The sequence below is a fragment of the Podarcis melisellensis genome (assembly GCF_964234715.1).
Source record: "Podarcis melisellensis genome assembly, chromosome: 10".
Taxonomy (NCBI): Eukaryota; Metazoa; Chordata; class Lepidosauria; order Squamata; family Lacertidae; genus Podarcis; species Podarcis melisellensis.
Genome location: NC_138542.1, coordinates 60,582,786 through 60,609,234, shown reverse-complemented (window position 1 = coordinate 60,609,234; position 26,449 = coordinate 60,582,786). Strand labels below are relative to the sequence as shown.

The window sequence follows — 26,449 nt, the reverse complement described above, 5'->3', positions numbered from 1 at the left end:
GTGTACAATAAGCTTTAGATTTGTCATATGAATTTAACACCTTAACAAACTAGGAAAAGAAAGAAGTAGGAATTGGAATGTTCCCTTTTGTGGATTTCCCACAGGCATCCAGTTGGCCAATGTGAGAAGAGGATGCTGGACTAGATAGGCCATTGGTCTCATCCAGCAGACTTGTCTTACATACTTAAATTTTACACTGTGGAGTGCTCCTGTTCAGGATCCCAGCCAGCCAGCCACACCTTTTCCAGGATACTCCATTCCACCCCGGCCCTTGGCAATCCTTCAGGGCTGTTTTTGGATTCCCGATCCCAATTTCAGTATATTATCCTAAACACTTTTTTAAATTTTTAATTCTGAAAACCTTTGGGTTCCTGCAAATTTTTCCAGTATTTCCTTCTTGGCTAGCATAACGACACAGTGTCAGAAATGAATTTCAAGAGAAGAACATAGGAAGCTGCCTTATTACTAGGACAACCTATTCCAAAGGTCCACATGAGACTCTGGCTCAGTGGCGAAGGACAGCTTCTGCATGTAAAAAGAAGCAGTCCCCAAGCAGATGCCCTCCAGATGTTTTGGGCTACCATCATCCTGGCCATTGGCCATGCTGGCTGGAACTGAATGAAGGGAAGGTCAAACTAACAGCCTTCAGTTGGGTGCCATCTACCACCAAACTACTGCCTCTCACTGAGTTCTCTCTTTAGTTGATGACCTCTTCGTCAGACAAGTGAGCCAAACTTCCTCACACCAACTCCTACTTTTCCCTGTATTTCATTTAATTGTGGCATTTAAGCCCTTTAGCACAATACTTCCACCACCACCCCTCCTCCTCTTTGCAGGGTAAGGTAAGTCAAAGCTTTTATAAGTCTGGTAATTAGAAACCTCTATGGTACAGTTTCATTAAAAACTTTCATTAAACAACATCTGCCCTTGTATAGGGTCCCCTAATCAATTTGGTCAAACAGAAGGCCTTCTAATCGGCTGTTGATAAAAATAGAAGATGAAATTTTAATTCTAATAGATTAACCACAAACTCAAAGATAGTCTTCAAAATCCATCTCGCTCCATTCTCCAGTGGATTTAACGACTATTCAGCAACTCATTACTAAATAGAACAAGATGAACATTTTCCAGTTCATTAAAGAAATGTACTATGTATTTTTGCATTGTCCTCATGATTCGTTACAGGGAGTCTTAATTACAAGATAATGGATAATGGTTATTAAACGGAGGCTCCAGTAATGAAGCTCTATTCATTTGCGAGCCTTGGAGACTGCAAAGAAGGGAAAATAAAATTACTAGCTTCAAAAGATTAACGGATCAAATTATTATTCAATTCTGAAAATCTCATTCAGACTTTGCAGAAACAAGAAGGGATTTTTTTTCACACAAAAAATACTAGTATTAGGACTATAGTGATGCACTTATTTTTTATTTTTTTTAAAAAATAATAATATCTTAAGGCTATTAGCAGAATAATCAGCTTGAGATGTGATTATCAAACATACAGCCAATTTAGCAGCATCTTCTAACAAAGAAAACAATACATTTTTTTATTTCGTGGAACAAATTCTATTTATGATACGAGTGAGAGCTTGCTAGCAGGATTCCATAAAGAACATGGAAGATAAATGTTGCTCCTGAGCACTAAAGTATAAAGGTATTATTAACATTTTATATTCCACTAATGAAAACAGAGACTTTGGAAAAAGGCGGAGGGGGGAAGGAGGGAGAGAAGCAAATGGCTTGCTTTAAAATGGAGGCCATTAAACATAATTCACACTAGCTTTATAAATAACGTATTTCTGGTCATATTGTTCAGCTGTCAGTGCCTTTTCTTTTTTTTAAGAGTGGTAATATAAAGGGCAAAGTTTAGGAAAAGAGAAAAGGTTGAGAATCTGATTCCATGGCAGTATGGAAGGTCTGTTCTTCTGTGATACAGCACCTTCTCCCTTGCATGCAGAAGGTCCCAAGTTGAATGCCTGGCATCTCCAGGTAGGGCTAGTGGAGAACCTTGCGTGAAATCCCAGCCAGCCTCTGCTGGCCACTGTCATCTTCTTCTTCTTTGGCAATCACTCATAGCCAAGTAAGACTATCTTCCATAAACATGGCTTTAAAAGTGAGTCCATAGGTGACTGTGGAGGCCAATTCTGGATCCACACGTCCTTCCACAGTGGGAACATAAGTTTCCGGGCAGGAGTTGATCACGGTGAGGGTTTGCCAAATGTGCCTTCCTCTTAGCGCATTTCTCCCTCTTGTCCTGAGTTTGAATGTCTTCAAAGCCCATGACACCTTAGGGAAAGGCTGTTCTCCAACTGGAGCGCTTGCAGGCCAGTCTTTCCCAGTTGTCCATGTTTCTCAAGCATACAGTAAAGTTGGTAGTACTACAGCTTTGTAAACAAGCGTTTTGGTTTCCCTATGAATGTCCCGGTCCTGAAACACACTGCACTTCAATCAGGAGAGCCACTGTAGAGCTAGATGGACCAATGGGTTTGGCTCAGCATCAGGCAACTTCCAATGTTCCACTCTGTCCACCTGCGATTCCCAGCAAATGGTATTCAGAGGCATGTTGCCTCCAACAGCTGGTGGAGAACATAGGCATCAGGGTTAGCAGCCATTACTAATCCTCTTCTGAAGACATCTAAGTTGGTGGCCATCACTACCGCCTGGAGAAGATCCCATAGTTGAGTCACTCTGTCCTGAACATTTTGGTTGCACGTTTCTGAACCTTTCCCAATTCTACGATATCATTTCTGAACCAAGGTAACCAGAACTGCACACAGTATTCCAAACATGGCCGCACCATAGATTTGTATAATGCCATTACGATTATCAGCAGTTTTCCTTTCGTAGTGATCCCAAGCATAGACTTTTATCTACAAGAAAGAAGATTCCACCTAAACATTAGGAAGAACCTCCTGACAGTAAGAGCTGTTTGACAGTGGAATTTGCTGCCAAGGAGTGTGGTGGAGTCTCCTTCTTTGGAGGTCTTTAAGCAGAGGCCTGACAACCATATGTCAGGAGTGCTCTGATGGTGTTTCCTGCTTGGCAGGGGGTTGGACTCGATGGCCCTTGTGGTCTCTTCCAACTCTATGATTCTATGATCTTTTTCACAGCTGCCACACATAGGGTCAACATCTGGGTGCACAAACTGAAGCAAGAAATGAAGGAGAAGGAGGCCAGGCCAAGGAATGTCAGGACCGCAGTTTAAGGATGCAGTTTTGGAAGACTTTAAGTATTTAAGTTCCAGCTGATGAATCCTACCACCTTGGGTGAGAAAACATAAATCCCCCCAGGGTGGGTTTGCTATAAGAGAAATTGGGGAGCAAGCAGAAGGAAAATGCACACAACCTTTTGGAAAAGTCATTTTGGTCCACGTGTTTTTGTGGTTTCTTTTAAATCCTTCCTGTCCTACGTCTAGAAAGAGAAGGAAGACTACAGTGTGAACTCACCGCTATGCCACTCAGTTCAAACAATGGCCCCTTTTGCATTTGCAAAAACGGTAACCATTTACATGATTAAAACTGGGAGAGTGGTTTTCGGCTAGCTATATCCAAAAACAATATTATGGTCCCATTATTAAGCAGTAAAGAATAATAAGCAGCATAGCAATCACAGAGTAATCACAATCTTTACGTTTCAAAGTGCCATAAAGACCCTGGGGACGTGATTATCTCCTGATAACCTCAGACTGCTTAAAGTTACTTTACTTTTAATAAAGAATAAGGACACAGTCTGCAATTTAAAATAATGCAGAGCAATCTGGCTGATGCATAATCTGTTGTATCACAGTTTTCACTGCAATCCTTTCAACCGCACTAATGAAAGTCCAAATTGGATGGCCCCGCGACGGAGTGTTAACCAAAAGCAACACGCTCCTCCCTCCACCCGTGAGTGTAAGGGGTAGGGATCCTGCTGGGGATCTTATATCCCCCAACCTATGTGAATCAAGTCTCGCAAGAAAGCCTGCAGAGGGCAAAAGGGCTGCTGCGCTTACGTCCTGCTTGCAGACTTTCCGCAGGCATCTGGTTGGCCACTGTGGGGATGGTGGACTAAATGGATCCCTCAGGGTCCTTCTTAGGTTCTTATGGCTGCTTGTGGTTTCAAAGCCCCTTGCACAGCACTTCGCACGGGGCTTTGCAGGCTCCGCTGACCAGCAGGGCCTGCAAACCTCCACCCTTTCAGCCCAACTGCATTTTAAACTGCCCCACACCTGAGATCATAGACGATGCCAAGTGTAGGGGCAGGCTGCCCTGGCTTGCCTGAAATGGCCTCTTGGGTCCAATGGGGTAGTCTGGCATGACCCTGAGGTATCGCAAGCTGGAGATTCCTCAATGCTGTTTCAACCCAACCAAGGCCAGCCCAATACGTTTTGTTGGCTGACCTGGAACAGGAAATACTCCACCCCCCATACATAGACACACCCTCATGAGTCAAGGTCCATGGAACTCCTGAGCTTGCACAGAATTGGCACTGACTATTTTAATTCGGATCTTTTTTAAAAAAAAAACAAACATTAGCCACTTTGCTGTCTGCCTTGTATTCCCAAAAAGGCCAAAGATATGAGGCCTTTAAACCCAAGGAACCAAGGAGGGATCTAGTGGTAAGGATTTGCTATAAAGTGTTGATCCTATTGAGTTAATGCATTTTCCTCCCTCCATTTCGTTAAATAGATGTGGCTGGGAGGATGCATAAACACGTATATCACACACAGAGACACAAACAAGCAAGCAAGCAAACACCCCACACATTCTCCTAAAGGGAGCTCAGGGCAGCTAACTAAAATATAGTATACACAACAACAGAACAAGAAACGTGACTCAAAATATTAATAAAACGACACAAAACACCCCTAACGAAACAGAATAACACAAAGGCAGTATCAGCAGGCGGGAATCTTACACTTCAGAGGCCTGGGGGAAGAGACATTTTCATTTGTTCCATTGTCAAGAGACAATGGAAGAGTGTGGCATCAGGGCTGAAGTCATACAGTTGGAGAGTTTCAACGCCTGCTGTGGCTGTAGAGACAGATACGGGAGAGACATGTTTTGTTGCAGCTGGGGCAGAGGATGGCACCCACTTGTGCTGCTGCAAATGCACCAGGGCATTTCTTCTCTCCGTGCTCCTCCCAGCCATCATTCCTCCTCTGGTCACTGCTGTGGATACACAACCTTGACCATTTGTGTCCAGGCAGTCTGAGGTCATCTGCAAGGGATTCCCACATGGCGGAGTTACTGTCGCCAGTCTTCATATCACATCTGAAGACATCTTTATTACACAGAGTTGGTCTGCCATTGGGCCTGGTGCCTAAAGCCAGCTCTCCACAGAGCACATCCTTGGGGATCCTGCCCTCATCCATTCTGTGGATATGACGAAGCCAGCGTAGACGTCACTGAGACAGCATTGTGATCCTGCTGGGAACATGCGCTTTGGGAGAACACATCTTTGTTTGAGACTCTGTCCTGCCATGTGGTGCCCAAAATCTTCCTGACATATAGCCAGGGTCAGATTACTTGTACGGTCTTACCCTAAGATGGACACCTTGCTTAACCTCAGGCCAACACTAACTACCCACCATGGCAGGGACAGTAGTGGAAAGGGCTGTAGCTCAATGACAGTGCATCTGCTTTGAGCCCAAAAGTTTCTAGGTTCAATCCCTGGCATTTCCAGGTGGGACCAGGAATGTCCTGGCTGAAAATCCTAATTAGGAGCCACTCCTAATCAGCATAGGTGCTGACAATGCTAAACTAGATGGATCAGTGATCTGACAAGGTAGCTTGTTATGTTTCTGAGATTTGGTGTATATGATACAACTTTTTATTTTTAAGCCCATCTTCCAAATGTATTCATTTGCTCGTAACCTTGCCTTCCTTGAATAGCTCTGAGGAACTTATATGGGGCTCTCTGGCAGTCTCTCCCAATCGAGTCCATACCAGCTCAGCTTCAACAAAGCAACAATGCCGGATGTTCCCAGACCATTCCCTTCAACTTATATTGCACGGAGCTACGGAACATTTCCAGCAACTCGATTTAACTTTGATGCTTTCCAGTGTCAGCAGTAAGTTGTTAACTAATTTTATTAATAAAAGCCTATTGTCTAGCAAACTTGGAGGAAAGTTGCTGAAATGGAAAAATGAGCTGCTTGAAATGGATTTAGAAAAAATATATTACACCGAACAAAGCAAGCCGGGAAATTAGGCTCCTTTATCAGGCTCTGAAAGTGCTATGAATTTTAAACATAACTTTTTTTTTTAAAGGCAGATATATTTTTTAAAAAAAACCACACACACACGCAACCAAGATCACCACACTTCAATGTCAACTTGAGTGTATTTTTCAATGGTTTCTGATAAAAGCACTCGACTTGCAATAAAAGTTCATACCTTGAAGGAAGGAAGAAGTTATCTTTGCTTTGAAACCTTTAGGCTTTAAGTATAAATGCCTCGACTGCGTCAACCCGCCCTCCCACACACACAAAGTCTGCACCAAAGACATTAAAAAAATTATTTGCAAGGGATAAAAGTGATGAAACTTACATATGCAAATGTTTGTCCTTGTTAGCCATCCATTTCCACAGCGCCATGAGCATACATGGCATTCTACAGAATTGGATATCGTGGGACAAGTGCCTGCCCCAAAGAGCATACAGGCTGTCTTTCCATAATGAGGGAGGGCGAACATGGAAAGGGGGGTAGGAGAGGCAGGGGGACTGTGTCCAGGCACATTTCAGTATCTACCCCCATATCTATAAGGAATATAGAATATTCTATATAGAATATATCTGTAAGGAATTTCAGTGGTTCTTAAGGATATCTAATGCAATTAGGTCTTTATCAACAGAAAATAACAACACTCTGGTTCGCCATATTCCAGCTAAGATGCCACTGACAAGGTAAAATGTAAAGGACCCCTGGATGGTTAAGTCCAGTCAAAGGCGACTATGGGGTTGAAGCTCATCTCGCTTCCAGGCCAAGGGAGCTGGCGTCTGTCCACAGACAGCTTTCCGGGTCCTGTGGCCAGCAGGACTAAACCACTTCTGGCGCAACGGAACACTGTGACGGAAACCAGAGCGCATGGAAATGCCGTTTACCTTCCCGCCACAGTGGTACCTATTTATTTACTTGCACTGGCGTGCTTTCAAACTGCTAGGTTGGCAGGAGCTGGGACAGAGCTCACCCCGTCGCAGGGATTCGAACCTCCAACCTTCAGATCAGCAAGTCCAAGAGGCTCAGTGGTTTAGACTACAGCACCACCTGCATCCCTTTACCTTTTTTATGCCGCTGAAACTGACCACTAGCTCCACACTCCCCTTCGAGCTTATCACTCCGGATCCCTCCCAAGCAGATGAAGGCTGCATCGAGCGGGCGAGCTCCTCCTCTGGGCCTGTCTGGTCTATTGCTCCACAATGTGCAGGACTCTCCTCGATTGAGGAGTCAGAGGGGGCAGAGGCGTAGGAAGGTCAGGTGGTACCCGGTGCAGAAAATTTCTTGTCACCCCCCCCATTGATTTTTTTTTCTTTTTGCCTGCAAAAATGGTTTTACGTTATTTCATATTTTCTTACAAAGGAATAATAATAAGTAATAATAATAATAATAATAATAATAATAATAATAATAACACTTTTATTTATAGCCTGCTCTCCCTGGCCAAAGTCGGGCTCAGGATGGCTAACATCAGATACATAACACTGGTATAAAATCAAACAATAATTAAATTACCTCCTAAAAACATGTCAAATTGAAGTCTAATTAGATGGCTTTCCGCAGGGTTAGGGTTGGGAACAGCAAGTGCTCCACTGAATTGAAATTTCAGCCTTCACGGCATAGGAAAACGGCCAAGTAAACAGCTATTTTCGTGGAGGAGGGTCAAGATATTAACTGATATGCATGGAATTTCATATATAGCTATATAATCCCCAGTGTAGTAAGATAAGATCTTTGGAGCAGGCATTTTTTATGAACCGCCCTAGTAGGGCAGTAATTGTTCCTTGATAATCTGTCTCACCCCCCCCCCCCATGATGGAACCTGGGGCGCCCCCCTGCCCCCCCCTACACCCCTGAGAGGGGGAGGTGAACCGGCAGAACTGGGACTGTTCTGCTGCTGCTGTGTAGCTGGGCCAATCTGACTTCTCTCTATATAAGTCTGTGTTGGAAATTCAAGCCCTTCTCAGGAGAAGCTGGCAGCAGTCCAGGCACCCGGCTTGATTCCCTGTTGACCTCCCTGGCTGCATTCCCCAGCAGACGCAGGCAAGGTCTTGATCGGCGATTCTTCTCAAACATGAGAAGAACACACCCCTCTTTCCTGCCTCCCCCAGGCAGGGGAGATAGACAGAAACGTATTTACATGCTTTTATTTCTGTCTTTGCAGTGTTACAAAAAACATGACTGCTCTCTCCATACTCCAGCAGTGTTGAGACTAAAAACTCCCTGTACATCCTGTACAGCTCATATTACACTCTGAGGTAATTCCGGTGCTGCGCACTGTGAAATGACTGCCCCTCTGTTCCCACAGCAGTCCCAACATTCCCATCATGTTTGCACTTCAAGCTAGGACTTTGCAGCTGCATTGCTTCATTATCCTAACAGTCTGCACTCGCACTGTGACTCTCAGCCTCTGACCCTGCCCTGTAAGGTCCTCCTTCTCCTGACCCCCCTTGATTGCTCAAACCCCCTGCTTTCAGCACCTCCCAGCTCCTTCCTTCTGCAGTGTCCCAGACACTCTGCACTAGAACATCTACCGTTTCCTCCTTGTGTGTTTGTGTTGCATATACAGGAAACTACTATATGCAGTTCTGCTGAAGCACAATCGCCACACACAAAATCAGAGGACTGCTGAGTGATCGCTGTAAACGCAGGAGGGAAGCTGTATTTAGCATTCCTGGCTGCAAGTTTATTTAAAATAATTTTATGCCAGCCCTTCGCTAAAACAACAGACAACTCCCAGGGTGGTTTACTACAAGGCAATAAAAACAAAGAAACATAAAAACCCAACAAATATGGACAAACAAACAATAAATCAAAATCGGGAAAACGGCAGCGGAGAAGACACAACCCCACAATTCAGTGTGAAAAACAGAACTTCACAGCCAGCTTGTATGAGATCAGGGATAGGGAACCAGGAGCACTCCAGACATGGCTGGACTACAACTCCCATCATCCCAGACTCTTGGCCATGCTGGCTGGGGCTGGAGCCCCAGAAATGACAGGAAGGTCACAAGTCTCTCACCCCTGGATGACACAGTATTGAGACTAAGGGGTGAATGGTAAGTATAATTCTATACTAGATGACAGAGGGCCTAGAAAGCTTCTTCACCAGGTGCCAAAATGACTTCAGAGGGCATTTTGCAGGCAAGGGGCCATGACCAAGAAGGCTCTGTCTTTGGGGAAAAGGGATGCAGCTCAGTGGAAGAGCATCTGGTTTGGTCCCAGATTCAACCCCACAGCATCTCCAGGGAGGGCTGAGGAGAGACTCCTGCCTGAAACCCTGGACAGCTGTTTTAGGCCAAGTGTATACACTATTCAGCTACATGGACCAATGGCCTAACAAGGCAAGTTCCTATTTTCTCTTCAATCACCATTTGCTTGCCTAACTTATCAATCTTATTATCAAAGTTTTAAATGTTCCTAGATGTTTTGAATGTGGCTTCTTTATGTCTTTTTTATTTTTTAAATGGCACCGTTTGGCTGCTTTGCTGTTCGCGGGCCTGGGCTCCTTTGGCAGGGAAGGCGTAGGGAAAATTCCCCTTGGGCTTTCGAGTACGGAGGCTCACGCCAAGCTCCCAGAAGGCCAGGCTTTATTGAGCAATGCATTGTAGGACAGAGTCCAAAGAGCCTGAGGGAACTTTCCATTGCGACACAGGAAAAATAAACGTCACGTCGGCTGTTCGCCCTCACTATTGTCTTCCTCCATCCAACATACACTCAGCCCATTTTCTTTCACTGAACATGCAGACACCTCCTTGTGCCTTATCTGGAGTTGTTCTTCACTCTAACAGTCAGAGTTCGATTCCTCCTAAACTGGTTCTTACTGGTTTTATATGGTCAGGCTGCCCTCTTGCATACGTGACGCCGACCTCGGCGATAATGGGTTTTCCATTCCGCGTCAGTGGCTAGCAAAGAAATCCAGCAAGCAAGATGGCGGCGATGGCGTCCAGGTCACCAAAGATGACCCTAGTGTTCTGCCAGGTAGCTGACGTTACAGGAGGAAACTTGGGTCCCAAGTTCTCAAAGTATTTAAAAAGCAACTCTCTTCAAACCTGTCCCCCCTCCGGCTGCTTTGTAGCATGAGGGAACTGAAGAAACAGCATTCACTTGAGAACTTCAGAGAATCCACACCTTGCCTTTCTCAAGGCATTTGAAGTGCCCTGGGAGATCCTTGGCTCTTGTGCATCACCTGCTTCTGCTTCTTCTTGCCCTTGTTCTTTGAAAGGCAGGAGCCATTTGATCAACGAGTGGCCCAGATCAATTCTTTTGCGACTTCAAAACACAGCTCTCATTTGTACCTGTTCCCGCCTCCTAACACCCAGCTGACTTCGTCCAGGAGAGTCTGGGCTCCGGAGGACAAATGAAACTTATTTAAATAGCTTTATATTAAAATAGTCCATCATAGGCATTAACATGCAACCCCTGTCCCTCAAAAGAAAGGAAAATAAAAAAGCCCACTAAAAAAAAAAAAAAGAAATTAGCACAAGGGAATTAAATATTTATATCAAATACAACTCTTATATATCTCTCTGGAGATAGGGGGCGGGCGGGAATCTTGTCAGAAAATAAAGTTTAAAAGGATGGGTGGGAGTGATTTTTTTTTTCCAAAAGGGGGGTGAAGTTTGTTCTTTTCTCCTGATTGCGGACTAAAATATCTATTTGGAAACGCCAAGCATCTGTTCGGTGGCAGCTGTAAGTAACATTACCCACACTCAAGACAATTTATATCTTTCCCTTTTATTAAAAAATAAACAGGCCCCTTTAAATTATTCACCAGCAAATTAAAACAAACACAAGCGCAGCAGGAACCCAAGATAGGAAGAGAACCCAAAACTACCTCTGGAGGGGAGACAATCCAAGACCTCTTCCATTGGACTGAGCAGCCAGCAATTCATGCACTGACCCAACCAATTTCCAATACAAGAGAGGCTCTGAAAGCTCAGATACTATATCAAAAGCTGCATCTATAAATAATTTAAAAAACACACACACAGAGGTGCCAACTCTGCAAGTCTTTTCCTCCCTTCACAAAGCAGGCTGCGTGCTCTCTGACTTTGGTTTACATTGCACCTTTTCAACGGTTTTGGACCTTCCTCTCCCCCTGCCCATCTTGCTGGTTTCCCTATTCAACACAAGCATGTCTGCTTGTTTTCTGCCAAAGCACCATCCTTTTAATGCCCTTTTAAAATGTGGGGAATTTTTTTGGGGGGGGTGGGGAGAGGTTATTGGGTTGTTTTTATTTTGGTTATGTATTTTGTATTTTTATACTGTCATTTTGTCTTGTGAACTGCCCTGAGACCTGCGGGTATAGGGTGGCATACAAATGTTAACAACAACAACAACAACAACCACAACAGACCTCCTTCCGGGAAATTGCACAGCAATCCAGGGCAAAACAGCCTTCCGAGCCCAAGCTCAGTTACTTGGGAAGCCTGGCATGGGACTGTAGGCCTTATTCAAGGCTGTATAAAAAAGAGGCATGGAATTGATTAAAGTGGATTGGGAGAGCCAGTGTGGGGTAGTGGTTAAGAGCGGTAGTCTTGTAATCTGGGGAAGCGGGTTCGCGTCTCCGCTCCTCCGCATGCAGCTGCTGGGTGACCTTGGGCCAGTCACACTTCTCTGAAGTCTCTCAGCCCCACTCACCTCACAGAGTGTTTGTTGTGGGGGAGGAAGGGAAAGGAGAACGTTAGCCACTTTGAGACTCCTGAAGGGGAGTGAAAGGCGGGATATCAAATCCAAACTCTTCTTCTTCTTCTTCTTTCATCCTCTCTTGTGCTACTAGAACCTGAGGACTTCCAATGAAGCTGAATAGAGTGGTTCAGGACAAAGGCAAAATCTGTACCACACATCTAAAGCACTATTATACCACTTTAAACAGTTAAGGCTTCCCCCCAAAGCTTCTGGGAACCGAAGTTTGTCAATGGAGCTGAGAGTTGTTACCTATTCCACACACAGAGCTACAACTCTCAGAGTTCCTGGGGCAACTCAGTCAGCAGAGCATGAGACTATTAACCTAAGGGTCTTGGGTTCGAGCCCCATGTAAAAGATTCCTGCACTGCCGAGGGTTGGGCTAGATGACTCATGGGTCCCTTCCAACCTCTATGATTCCCGGGAAGAGGGCTTGATCGTTAAACCACTCTGGGAATGCTACCCCTGTGAGAGAAATAAAGGTCTCCTGGCAACTCTCAGGACCCTTAAAAAAAAATACAGTTCCCAGGATGCTTTGAGAGAAGCCATGAAGTGGTTTAACAGGGCTTTAAATTTATGGTGCAGATGTAGCCAGAAAAGAAAGAAGTAGTTATTCTTCTCACAGCGCATGATCTATGGCATGGGTAGGCAAACTAAGGCCCGGGGGCCAGATCCGGCCCAATCGCCTTCTAAATTCGTCCCGCGGATGGTCCAGGAATCAGCAAGTTTTTACATGAGTAGAATGCGTCCTTTTATTTAAAATGCATCTCTGGGTTATTTGTGGGGCCTAGGAATTCATTCATTCCACCCCCCAAAAAATATAGTCCGGCCCCCCACATGGTCTGAGGGACAGTGGACCGGCCCCCTGCTGAAAAAGTTTGGTGATCCCTGATGGACTTCACCTCCACCAGAGGCTTTCCTTGTCCAAGGTGCTGGTTCAGCAGCCAGTCTCTTTTTAATGTCCTTCCATTAGTGCTGGCTTATTATTATTATTTATTGCATCTATACATTACTTTTATCTTCCAAGGACCTCGTGGTGGTGGTTTTCTTCCTCCCCATTCCATTCCAATCCTCCCAACAAGCCCATGAGGTAGGTTAAGGCTAAGACACGGCGACAGGCCCAAGGTCACCCAGCGAGCTTCATGGCTGAGTGGGGATTTGAACCCTGGTCTCCCGGGTCTTATTCCAACACTCTAACCATTATGCCATACTGGCTTCCAACGGAGGGCTCGTTTCTGAGGAGAAGGAAACGCTCCGCTTTCACAGTGTGGTCTGATGCGTTTGGCCGCTGCACTCGATTCAAACGGAAACAAAAACACGCTTAGCCGCTTACGAAGCCGCAGATCGTTGAAAGCTATTGTGTATATTTAAAAATGGGAAGCTGCCACAGTGCTGTTATAACAATGCGGGCTGAGGAGGGAGGGGGGATAGTGTTAACAGCAGAGCCATCTGCTGTATTGCAGTGAAACTGCATTTCAAAAAAACACAGAGTGGAAAGGAGAGGTGAACTTCAGAACTTGTTTTTATTTAAGGAAAAATCAAAACAAAGATTTTGAGAACCCCGCAGTGTTAAATTAACCAGCAGCCCCGTTCTAGCAGTTCTGTAGGAAAGGCTGCTAATTCTACAGGGCTAACTGCCCACTTAACGGTTATTTTCTGAATTTGTTCCCTACCCTTCACCGTAAGGTCCGAGTGCGGGTTACAACAATATAAAAATACATTAAAACTAGTTTCAAAAATTAGGAACCGGAAGAATAGGGTTGGTCCTGAATATCTATGGGTGGTATTTAGCCAAGAGCTATTCAAAGTAAACCCACTGAAATTAAGGAACGTGACGAAGTTAGGCTCATAAATTTTAATACATCTACTCTAAGTAAAGCTAAGCTGAATACAACCCTTTATTTTAGGAGTCAAAGGGGAGGGTGGAGAGGTACATCATTGGCTCTGCCTGGGATCTGGGCCATGGTACCTGGTATCATGGATGTTCAAGCTTTTTGGTTCAAGTATTCCTGCAGTGTCCCCTAGTCCTGCTATAGTAGATTTGACTGCTCTTCATATGGCCTCTCTTTCATCTTGCCTTGGCGCACTCTGCTCCACACAAGGCCTCCCAAAATTTGGGCTGCAGTGGGCCTTGTTGCCAAAAAACAGCCGGTCACAACAGCCTTTTATTATATCATACCCTCCAACATGGGACGCGGGTGGCGCTGTGGGTTAAACCACAGAGCCTAAGACTTGCCAATCAGAAGGTTGGCGGTTTGAATCCCCGTGACGGGGTGAGCTCCCGTTGCTCGGTCCCTGCTCCTGCCAACCTAGAAGTTCGAAAGCACGTCAAAGTGCAAGTAGATAAATAGGTACCGCTCTGCCGCAAAGGTAAACGATGTTTCCGTGTGCTGCTCTGGTTCACCAGAAGCAGCTTAGTCATGCTGGCTACATTACCATTACATTACATGTTCGCCCTCGGCCAATAAAGCAAGATGAGCACCGCAACCCCAGAGTCGGCCACGACTGGACCTAATGGTCAGAGGTCTATTTACCTTTACCCTCCAACATGTCCAGGCCAAAAACTGTGTGAGTCAAGTGACCTGCACGAGATCACAGTCCTGAGGAAAGTGCAGGTGATGCAGGGTGGGGGATAACAAGCAACTAGCAATTGTATTTATTAAATAATAAATAAATAAATAAAGGAAGTTACCTGCCATCATGGCTACAAGACTTGCTTTGTAGACATTAGTAAGCGATCCCAGCTCTCCTGTCCCCAAAATAGTTTTCATATGAGCTTCTCCACAGGCCTGACGACACTGACGTATTTCTTCGTAGAGACCTAGCAGAAAGGAATTTTTTTTGGGTTAATAGTAATAATAATAATAATTTTAAACTTATATCCTGACCATCTTGCTGGGTTTCCCCAGTCACGCTGGGTGGCTTACAACATATATAAAAACACAACAAAGCACTGAGTATTAAAAACCAAAATATCCTATACGAGCAACAAACCAACCAATAAATCAATAGAAACCAATAACAACAATAACAACAGGCTCTTCTTGTGTTCTTAACACAGAAGGACAGCAAGTAGCTGGGTTCCCTCTTCTGCCAACCCCTAGCGAGACTAGCCCGTTTGTTTGTTTGTTTGTTTGTTTATTGGCTGGCTAGTAATTTGGGGGGGCTGGGTATTTACAATGCTGTGAGTGTGTTAATTGCCTCTTGCACCTGCTATTAGACGGCACACTCGCTTTGAAATTCTGTGACACACTCTGCATTCGTAAAATTCGTAATGTGGGTGGAAAACGTCCTTGATTCTCCCCAGCAGCAGCACCTCAGTCTCTCCTTTTCTTTCCTTTCCCCCTTTTTAGAGCTTTTTAAAAAGCCCATGGCAAAGTTGAGGGTCGTGCTTGATGGATGGCTGGTGGCCGTTCGGAACAAGTCTCCACGTTCTTAATACATTTCAAAAATTGCTGAAAATGTTAAGTACTTTAGTGTACGTCCAATTACGCCAAGCCTTAAGTTAAATCTGCTGTTACCTATTGTTGAGTATCTTCGCGCCACTTGAACTATAATTTGTCTAAGCCTGGTCTTTTAACAATTATTTTAAGTGCTCTCTAATGGATTGGAATATAAAATCAACTGCTTTGTGTCGGCTCCCTCTTTGAGTTTAGGAGCTGAGTCTTTGCACTGGAGTTACTGAACTCCTTTCTGATAGACGACTTTCCCCTAACAATTTTCCATTAGTGCAAAGAAAATGTTAAAAACACACACGATTTTTCTCTCTTGCATTTACTTCCCCCCAGCCCCACTAATATACCACGACCAAGGGACAAAGAATGTGATGTAGCTCTGAACATGGGCTTCAATCCTAAAATGTTAGCTTAAGGAGCAGCCACCATTGCTTCTGTAGAATGGCTTGAACGATGTAGGATGTGTTATCAGGGGAGCAAGGGACGGGAAGTTTTCCTCTTCTGAATTTCCTGTTTATTTATTTATTGTGTCTGCACCCTACGTCAGGCATAGGCAAACTTGGCCCTCCAGAAGCTTTGGGACTACAACTCCCATCATCCCTAGCTAACAGGACCAGTGGTCAGGGACGATGGGAATTGTAGTCTCAAAACATCTGGAGGGCCGAGTTTCCCTATGCCTGCCCTGTGTTTTCCTCAAGGAGCTCAAGGTGGTGTTTGGGATCCTTCCCCTCCTCATTTAATCTCCACAGTAGGTTAGCTGAGAGGCAAAAAGGGCTCAAGGTCATCCAGTGAACATAGTTCTTTATTATTGTAAATCTATCTCACCTGTTCTCCAAGGAGCTCAAGATGGCATACATGGTTTGACCCCCCCCCTTTTTACCCTACTCCTGTGGAGTAGGTCTGCTGAGAGATGGTGACTGGCCCAAGGTCATCCCGTAAACGTTGTGGCTGAGTGGGGATTTGAACTCTAGCGTCCTACCCCGACACTTTTAGCACCACATCTTAGGATCCAAGCTTTGAACATCTAGCCTCTGGATATGGAAGAGAGAAGCCTCTCCCAAAATGACCTTAACTGATTGGAGAACTGAACCAAAACCAACAAAAATAATTTCAATAGAAAGACATGTAAGTTTCTGCACTTAGGCAGATGCACAAATACAAGATGGGGGACACCTGGCTTGCCAGTAGTTCATGTGAAAAGGATCTAGGGGTCTATGTAGACCACAAGCTTCACATGAGTCAACAGTGAGTTGAACTCTGGGCAGACCAGCTCGAAGTGTTCTCAAAGCTACCAGCATGAGTTTGACCAAACTGCAGGAGGCAGTGGAGGACAGAAGTGCCTGGCATGCTCTGGTTCATGGGGTCACGAAGAGTCGGACACGACTAAACGACTAAACAACAACAACAAGACGCTCTGGGAGCCCTGAAGAACAGGATACAAATGCTCAAAATGAAATAAGTTTTAAAAAACTGTTCCTGCTTCACTCCTCAGCTGGGCGTAAGTGGGGCAAACACTCTATGAAACCACAAGTTAAGCTTGGTGTCCCATTACGTCAGCTGCCCAGGATCCTGGTAACAAGCCAGGATCATTTGCCAGCTTTAAAGCACAGCGTGGCGTCAGCCTTTGAAGGTGAGCTTCTTAAGGAGAAACAGGCCACGATCCCGGGTTTGGGCACTATATGAAGCCAAGCTTAACAGCAGCAGGGCTTTCTCCCTTGTGCCAGAGGAGGAGCACACAGTGAGAGCAATGGGGGTGCTTGCAGCAGCACACCACTTGTGCAAAAATGCCAGAAGATAAACCCTAGCTTATCATGATGTGCAACACACGGCCAATGTCAAATCTGCATGGTATAGTAGTTAGAGCATTGGACTAGGAGTTGCCAGGCCTTGAAGCTGACCGGGTGACCTCAGGTGAGCTGCTACCTCTCAGTCTAACCTACCCCACAGGGTTGCTGCAACAATAAAATAGTGTGGGTCGGGGAGATAACTGTGTGCGCTCGTCCCTTGAGCTCCCCAGAGGAAGGGAGGGTGGAAATAAAAAAAATAGCCTGCATGAGTTCAACAGAACATTGTCTACGACGAAGCTACTTGGTAAAAGAGGCCTTTAGCACCACATCCTCCAGCTAAAGAAATGTTGCATTGTAATGGAAGGATGCTAATTGTACAAACACAGAGCTTAGTTACTGGAGCACTGTCAGCATTTAAAGGCAAACCATTCAAGGTACATTAAGAGAAAACCAATTACAGAGAAAAGCCTTCTCCTACTGTATTAAAAAGCTTGCTAATTAATAGCATTCCAGGGAGACAACTCGCAACAGCAATCTAAATGGGACTGAGGATGCACTGAGATTCTGCGAACACCAATTAGAAAACACAGAGATTTTGTTGTCAGGAACCAAACACACTTTCCTTCTTTCTTTTCTTTTTTTTAAAGTAACGCTAGGCCAACAACCCCTCGAGTTCTTTTTAACAATTCTGTTTGGAAATAATTAGAGCGCTGGCACCCATGTTAGTTTCCTTTCCCCTCCCCATTTCACATGAAGTTAAGACAAAAGCGGGAGAAAATTTATTTTTCACAATATTCCTTTGCGGAAGGAAAGCTTTGTAAAATAGAAAAAGAAAAGGAAATCTTGCCGATACACGGGCCTGATCGTTGTCAGCGACAAATGCATTGGGGTAACGGACTTCCCCTGCCATCACCAGGCAGGCGGCAGCAAATTGTGCAAAAAGAGAACAAAGGCTCTCAGGTTCAAACCCCACATAGCCAGGGAAAAGAATCAGGAAAAAGACCTGTGCTGGTTAGCTTCTGGGCTCAAACTGAAGTGCTGGCATGGTACAAATAATAAAATTATTATGATTGTTTTTATTTTATCATTTAATTTAATTATTATCATTGTTGTTGTTGTTGTTGTTTTCAGTTGTGCTCAACTATAAAAGAGTTAAAATACAAATAGTTGAACAACATTGGGTAATTTTTGGCTCAAAATATCCAGAGCCCAAGGTAACCCAAGGAAGCTGGAAAACGGGAGATTCGGGACTGTCAAAAGGAAGCAGATTTTCATTTAGTGCATTGTTAAATTGTCGCATTTGCTACCTTTAGATGTTACGGCGGCTGCCATTTTGGACGGCTTTCGAAGGAGATCAGACAGACTCGTGGAGGATATCCACGGGACATGATGGCTATATTATCTCCAGTATCAGAGGCAGTACTGCAGAAGCCTCTAAATACCAGTTGCTGGGGTCACCATGGGATACGTGCCATTGTGTACATTTTCTGGGCAACCAGTTGGCCACTGTGAGATCAGGATGCTGGACCAGACAGGCCTTTTGGTCTCACCCAGCGGAGCTCTCCTGATGTTCCTGCAACCATTTTTCTGTCAGGACTCCCTTAATGCTCACCTTCCCACTGGCCTGTCAGGACTAAGGTTCTGTTAATGACGATGTCTATCTCTCTGGCGCCATCGTCCACAGCGAGGCGGATCTCCTCCAAGCGGGTTTTCAGAGGTGTCTGTCCTGCTGGAAATCCAGTTGCCACTAAGAGAAAAAACACACACAGTGCAAGTTATTAGTCTTGGTGAGACATAGCAGTGGGGGCAACAGGCATGAGCTTGCCAAATCTATAGAACTGGTTCACCACAGTCATGTACTTCCCACAATCCAACCATCCACAATCCCTCCCAAATTTCCAGTCTCTTTTTTTCCTCAACAAAAGGGGGAAGTGTGAAAGTAAGCGGTTAAACTAGCACCACACACGAGACTCTAAAGCAGAAGAGGCCAGCATGGTGCCCTTCAGGTCTGTTGGACTACAACTCCCATAATTCCTTGCTGTTGGGTTGTGCAGGCTGGGTTTGATGGGAGCTGGCAATCACTGATTCACACATCGATGATTTTCAAGCATTCTGCCCTCATGTAATTGCAATATAAACAGGAAAGGGGGAAAGCAGAGCTGCAGCAAGCAAATTAACTTTCATCAGCAGTGCCATAGCTGTCAACGTTTCCGTTTTTTAAAGGGAAATTCCCTTATTCTGAATAGGATTCCTCGCAAGAAAAGGGAAAAGTTGACAGCTATGATCAGCACTGCGTCACAGGCATACATAATCTTATGTGTATGCCACCTTTCCACAGCTCAAACCATGCCCAAGGTGGCTTACTAGATAAAAAAACCCACATAACTACAACATAACAAAAGTAGTCATAAACAATAAACAAACTATTAAAAAATACAAAACCAAACTGAGCAATTTCCACATAAACAATAAAAACCCCAAACAGTGATACACATTGTTGCCGCAGCCCTTATACCAGGGGTGACTAATCTTTGGCTCGGGGGCCACATTCACCCCTCGTAATCCTCCAAGGGCCACATAATGGGAATGCGTGCGGTCAAGTCAGGCTCCACATGAAGAGACAGGGCCTACACTAGGGCATTCAGACTCCCCTCTTGAAACACAGGAGGAAAGCTTACCTGAAGCTACTGGGATGTCACAGCCAGCAGCCTTCAGTGCTTTCACTGCATCAGCAACTCTTGCTGGATAGACGCAAACGGCAGCAGTAGTAATGCCTGCAAACAGATCAAGAATATGGTCCACTTTAGTTTCCGACTCACTTTCAGGGCCAGCCTTGCCACAAAGGGCAGCAAATTGCCAAATGCGTAGATTATATATATATAATTTCCATGGTGGCGCATCATTTTGCTTTCCTGTTTCACAAACAGTGACTCCAAGGGCCCATCTTTCCCATTCCCCAAAGCAAGAATTCAGTGTTGAGAACTTAAATATTGGATATATTAAGAAAGTAAGAACTGTGTTCTGCTGGATCAGGCCAAAGGCCCATCTAGTCCAGCATCCTATTCCCACAGTGGCCAACAGCCCTTGTGAGTCCCAAAAACTGGCATCTGGGCACATGACGCCTCTGATAATGGATGCAGAACAAAGCCACATCTTATTATGTACTTCCCGCTTCTCTTGAGCATCGAGAAGTTCCAGAGTTTTTATTTGCCAGTATGAAGTCAGGTCACAACTGGAGGCGAAGATCCCCCTTTAGAACTTATAGAAGTTCTCTTTCACGGGTTTTTGCTTTTCACTTTGACACCTTTTTTAAAAAAAAGAATGGTTCAAGCCATATTTCGTGCTCCTTTGCTGCGAATCTGTAGACCTCCCAGAAAACCTTTTGCTTATGGGTGGTATAAAAATGTTGTAAATAAAATAGAATTCTTTATTTTGTAGAAGAACCTTTATTTAACAAAAACAAAAACTATACAGTGTGTGAATAGCCTTATTTGTAGCATGGCAGATACTGAAAAAGCAAGGCAACATAGCTGAAGAACCTGCGTTATACTGCCACCTAGCTATTTTATTGTCTCTGACAGAGATTTGTTTAGAAAGAGACTGAACGTGGGACCTTTTGCAGAAAAAGCAGCTGCCTCGAAAAGGCAGGCAGACACACGCTCCACTACTCACTGAAACCTTATAAATGGGTGATGATGGGAGGCAGGGAGGGTGTTTGAATATTATCAGGCTTATTCATTCCATGATCTGGGCAACAGAAGATCTATGGGTCATATTTATGCCACTTTCCCGTGAAAACAGTCACTCACAAAGCAGTTAACAACAAATAAAAACCAGAATGCATCTCAAAACCAACCACCATGAGTAAAATTTAATAACGAAATGTTAGCAAATACAACAATGCACCAAAAAGGGGGCAAAGTTTGGGATGTTGATTGCACAAAATTGGAAGACTGGAGAAATACCAACTAAAGAACAATGGCAAGGGAAGTTGATGAACTATGCAGAACTGGCAAAAATGACAGACAGACTAAGAGAAAAAGACAACAGAGACTTTGAAAAAGATTGGGAACCAGGACACTGACAAACTGGAACGTGTCCAGAGGAGGGCAACCAAAAAGGTCAAAGGCCTGGAAACGATGCCTTATGAGGAACGGCTAAGGGAGCTGGGCATGTTTAGCCTGGAGAAGAGGAGGTTAAGGGGTGATATGATAGCCATGTTCAAATATATAAAAGGATGTCACATAGAGGAGGGAGAAAGGCTGTTTCTGCTGCTCCAGAGAAGCAGACACGGAGCCATGGATCCAAACTACAAGAAAGAAGATTCCACCTAAACATTAGGAAGAACTTTCTGACAGTAAGAGCTGTTCGACAGTGGAATTTGCTGCCAAGGAGTGTGGTGGAGTCTCCTTCTTTGGAGGTCTTTAAGCAGAGGCTTGACAACCATATGTCAGGAGTGCTCTGATGGTGTTTCCTGCTTGGCAGGGGGTTGGACTCAATGGCCCTTGTGGTCTCTTCCAACTCTATGATTCTATGATTCATTCATATTATATTTGCGGAAACAAAGAAAGTCAATAGACCTGATGGCAGGATTTAAATAAACATTCACATTATCAGCATCAGAAAATGTTTAGAAGATAGTGACATATGATGGTGTATTTACTTTTATTTTTTTAGGTTTGATGTTGTGTTATTAATAACTTTTTTTGTTAAGAGATAGCAAAATGGGTGAAAATAGAAACAAACCAGAAGCGGAAGTTGGGGAAAGTCTTGGAGGGGAGGGAGGGAGGAATATATAGCAAATGTTAAGAATTTGAGGTGTATGTAATGAATGAAAAAGAAAATGAATGAAAAAATATGACTGTCTTCAACCTGAAGTTGGGCATTTAGTATAGCTCTTCCAGCAGAGATTTGCCAGGCATCTTCAATGTTAACTTTCAGGTGCCTCTCAAATATATTTTTTTATGCCGAAAAGCCTATTCTGTTCTTTAATTAACCCCCACTGCAAATCATTTTTATGACAGTTTGTTTCCATGCTTCATTGGATTTGTACGTGCCGCCTTGATGTTTTATACAAGTGAGCCATATATAAATATTTGTACAAATATAAGTAAGTAAAATGGGACGCAGGTGGCGCTGTGGGTTAAACCACAGAGCCTAGGACTTTCCAATCAGAAGGTTGGCGGTTCGAATCCCTGTGACGGGGTGAGCTCCCGTTGCTCGGTCCCTGCTCCTGCCAACCTAGCAGTCTGAAAGCACGTCAAAGTGCAAGTAGATAAATAGGTACCACTCCAGCGGGAAGATAAACGGCGTTTCCATGCGCTGCTGTGGTTCGCCAGAAGCGGCTTAGTCATGCTGGCCACATGACCCGGAAGCTGTACGCCAGCTCCCTCGGCCAATAAAGTGAGATGAGTGCCGCAACCCCAGAGTCGGCCACGACTGGACCTAATGGTCAGGGTCCCTTTACCTTTACCTTAAGTAAGTAAAATAAGGAGGAATAAGTAGGAGTGGGGGAATGTCTGCAGAAGTACAAGGGGTGGGGACGGGGACTTTGAAGTGGAAGGGAACCCCAGAAAAAGAACTGTGAGCGCTTGCATGCTCTGTGGCCAAAGAATGGTTAAGACTATTGGGGCGGTGGGAGGGGAATGGAAAAACCCGAAAGGGAGAGGAAATGCAATGGAGAATTCTAAAAGAGCTTAGCACCCTCAACAGGAGTGCTCCACACTGCAACATTTCGTTGCAGTTCTCACTTCTTCAGCTGAAGCCCTGGAATCCAGATTGTCCTTCTGAGTGGGACTAACCGTTCAGCAGAAACCATCACGCACCAGAGGATCGATCCAAGGGAGTTGGCACACAAACAGTCCATGTGTCTTTTCCAGATACACATTAAAAGCTTCCCTAAACAGGCCTGCCTTCAGATGTCTTCTAAAAGTCTGGTACAGTGGTACCTCGGGTTACAGTCGCTTCAGGTTACACACTCTGCTAACCCAGAAATATTACCTTGGGTTAAGAACTTTGCTTCAGGATGAGAACAGAAATCGTGCTCCGGCAGCGCGAGGCCCCATTAGCTAAAGTGGTGCTTCAGGTTAAGAACAGTTTCAGGTTAAGAACGGACCTCCAGAACGAATTAAGTTCTTAACCTGACGTACCACTGTAGTTATTTTTCTCTTTGATATCTGCTGGGAGGGCGTTCCACAGGGCGGGTGCCACTGCTGAGAAGGCCCTCTGCCTAGTTCCCTGTAACTTGGCTTCTTGTAGCCAGAAGGCCCTCGGAGCTGGACCTCAGTGTCCGGGCTGGATGATGGGGGTGGAGACGCTCCTTCAGGTATACTGGACCGAGGCCGTTTAGGGCTTTAAAGGTCAGCATGACCTTAACAGAACCAAGGTTCTGTTCCTGATTTGCACAGAAAGACTTACCTTTGTCGTCCACGCTCATAGCTTGCAACAGATCCCCTCGGATGGGATGCTTGGCTTTGTAGCACAACCTGCAGACGTTGGAAGGGGTGTCATCGCCCGAAAGGGTGGTGAGGTCGATGCAGGTGACGGCCCTCAGGTGCCAAGCTGCCTTTTATCATATAGAAATATACATATATATTAGGAAAAGGCCTTATCGTATAGTTGCATGCCTAGAGAACACCTGGGACTTCGGAGGCCAGGACAGATAAGAGTGCTGGTATATAAACAAGCTACAATGAACCATAGACTCTCACTTTCCCTCCTCTCATCTATTTTCTGTTCCAGGAGAAGATCAGAAGCTTCTGGCGATTTTTAAACAAACCATTTTGCTGAAAATGCTCCCAAACCCAGCTGGCCAAACCCTGCTTTCAACAAGGATCCTTCTCACCGGTCCAGATTTTATGTATGGGAATTAGAAGGGCATAAATTTGTCCAGATTGCACTGGACCCATTGCCTTGCATTTAAAGTATTATAACCTAGAGAAAGGAATACTGGGAGGTAATGTGATAGCCTTCTTCCAATATGTTTTCCCTTGCTGCAGAAGATAGGCCCTGAACCAACAGATTCAAATGAAAAGAAAGGAGATTCCAACTAAACATTGGGAATTACTTTCTGACTGCCAATAACTGTTTGACATTGGAATGGACTCTCTACATCTCTGTGGTATTCAAACGTCTCCACTGACAAACATTTCGGTTTTCAAACGCCGTAAACCCACAAGTAAATGCTTCGGTTTCCAAACTCGCCTTGGAAGTCAAACATGCCACGTGGCTTCCATATCGAGTTTTCTGTACGGAGGCTTCCGTACTGAGTTTTCGAACGTTTCAAAACTCGAACGGTCTTTTGGAATGGACTATGTTAAAAAACTGAGGTACCACTGTAACGCTAGTAGAAGAATTTGTTTCCATCCAAAATTCGTCAGCCAATCAAAATCAAATCTTGCTTTTGTTTTTTGTTGTTTTTTTTTTAAAAAAAGGACTGTGAAATCAAGAAATCAGCTCACTTCAGGCAGACTTTACTAAACTTCCCGAACTTCACGGAGGAATGCAGCCTGCCAAGCCTTGCCCTGGGAACCCCAGTTCAGAGTCCTGGGGCTGTTGCTTCTGAAAAGCACAAGACCGCAACATGAGCTGCTTACTTAACAAAGTAATGGTTGTTTTTTCCTATTTGGTTAGTGGAAACTCCGCTCCCCACAAACCCCTCATGGCCTCCCCAGATCTGCTCCAGAGGTTTGTGGGGAAATCCGGAACAGATTTATGAGGCTCATAGAGAAAGTTCCACTGCACAGCCATAAGTCCTCCCGCTAATGGAACTGCATGGCTGACTATTGCTCTAGGTCTGCACCCACCTGTTTTGAAATGTGGCACTTAGCTGTTTTAGCACCCTTTGCTTCTCTTTCTAGACCCTCCTAGAATTGCCCCAGACCTTTTCACACCCCAGTGTAAAGTGCTGGAAAGCAGGCTGTGCTGTATTGAGAATGGATGTTATGAATCAAGCTCTCCTTGAGAATCATTTAGATTCCCTATCTCATGGAGAAAGCAGGGTAGATACAAAGGATATCTTCCCTTGTTGCTCTGAAGCGCTTTGTTTTGCTTTTCGTAAGTGTAGAAAAGAAACCAAGTGCACTTTTATTGTTGTTGGAATTCCTATTCCAGCTAAAATAAATGGAATTAAAATTGAATATATAATCGGCTCCTAGGAAAGAGATTCTGGCCTCCACAGTTGGAAAACGAGTTGTGAAGACAGATGTAGCAAAAACGGTTCCAAGAATTGGTGTGAACTTGTAGGGGGGCTTTTTTTTTTTTTCGTTGTTTAACCGAGAAGCTATTTTTACAGAAGAGGCTGAGCTATGAGAGTCTGACTACATATTCCATAGCCAAACCTTCGCCAACACTCAGGATATTTCAAAGAAATTTGTCAGTCTAATCCAAGCTGATATTAAAACCCACTATTAGCAGTTTTTAAGCAGAGACATTCAAATATCCATATTAGGGCAATGCTTTTAGTTGAGCAACCAAACAGGATTTTGTGATATTTCAGTCAGTAATATAAAGTCATTGCTCTAATGTGGATGTTCTATTTAAGTAATTTTCTTTCATTTAGGTAAAAACAAATACGCAAAACCCATGAAAACCACACAGAATATCAATCAATGATGAAAAGGGAATGTCCAACATTCTAAGGCTGCAACAGAAGTCTAGTGTCCAGACCAAAGAAAGTAATAGTACCTCTCTACTCTGCCCTGGTCAGACCACACCTGGAATAATGTGTGCAAGTAGGAGCAACACAATTTAAGAAGGATGTTGACAAGCTGGAATGTGTGCAGAGGAGGGCAACCAAAATACAGTGGTGCCCCGCAAGATGAATGACTCGCAAGACGAAAAACTCGCTAGACGAAAGAGTTTTCCGTTTTTGAGGTGCTTCGCAAGACGAATTTCCCTATGGGCTTGCTTCGCAAGACGAAAACGTCTTGCAAGTTCTTGCAAGTTCCCCCCCCCTTTTTCTAAGCCGCTAAGTTGCTAATAGCCGCTAATAGCTGCTAATAGCGCTAATCCGCTAAGCCGCTAATGGCCGTGCTTCGCAAGACGAAAAAACCGCTAGACGAAGAGACTTGCGGAACAAATTATTTTCGTCGTGCGAGGCACCACTGTGATTCAGGGTCTGGAAAATAAGTTTTAGACTTGAAGTCCCACCAGCCCCAGTTAAGGTTGCCAGGCCTCCAGGGCTGACCAGGAGTTTCCAAGTATCATCATCATCATCAGTGCTTTTTTTCTGGGGGGTTGCATACCCCTAAACATTTTGTGAATCTTTGTACTTTTGTCCATTTCCTGTATTTATTTTTCCCGATTTGAAGTATAAAAT

The 26,449-nt window shown here is 44.5% G+C and overlaps 1 protein-coding gene and 1 long non-coding RNA gene across 2 annotated transcripts in view; one reads left to right on the top strand and one right to left on the bottom strand.

Annotated features, from left to right (window-relative positions):
- The window catches only part of LOC309378927, a 169,842-nt gene extending 144,164 nt beyond the window's left edge, over positions 1-25,678 (top strand). The window contains exon 2 of the long non-coding RNA XR_014172299.1: positions 24,857-25,678. This is a non-coding gene — a long non-coding RNA (uncharacterized lncRNA). The remainder of the gene's footprint in view (positions 1-24,856) is intronic.
- Positions 1-26,449, bottom strand: part of DERA (deoxyribose-phosphate aldolase) — a 44,528-nt gene that overhangs the window by 10,638 nt on the left and 7,441 nt on the right. Inside the window, exons 3-6 of the mRNA XM_081927382.1 lie at positions 23,548-23,695; positions 19,809-19,904; positions 18,743-18,877; positions 14,581-14,709 (exon numbers count right to left, since the gene is read on the bottom strand). Of these exons, the coding sequence (XP_081783508.1) occupies positions 14,581-14,709; positions 18,743-18,877; positions 19,809-19,904; positions 23,548-23,695 (508 nt within the window). The remainder of the gene's footprint in view (positions 1-14,580; positions 14,710-18,742; positions 18,878-19,808; positions 19,905-23,547; positions 23,696-26,449) is intronic.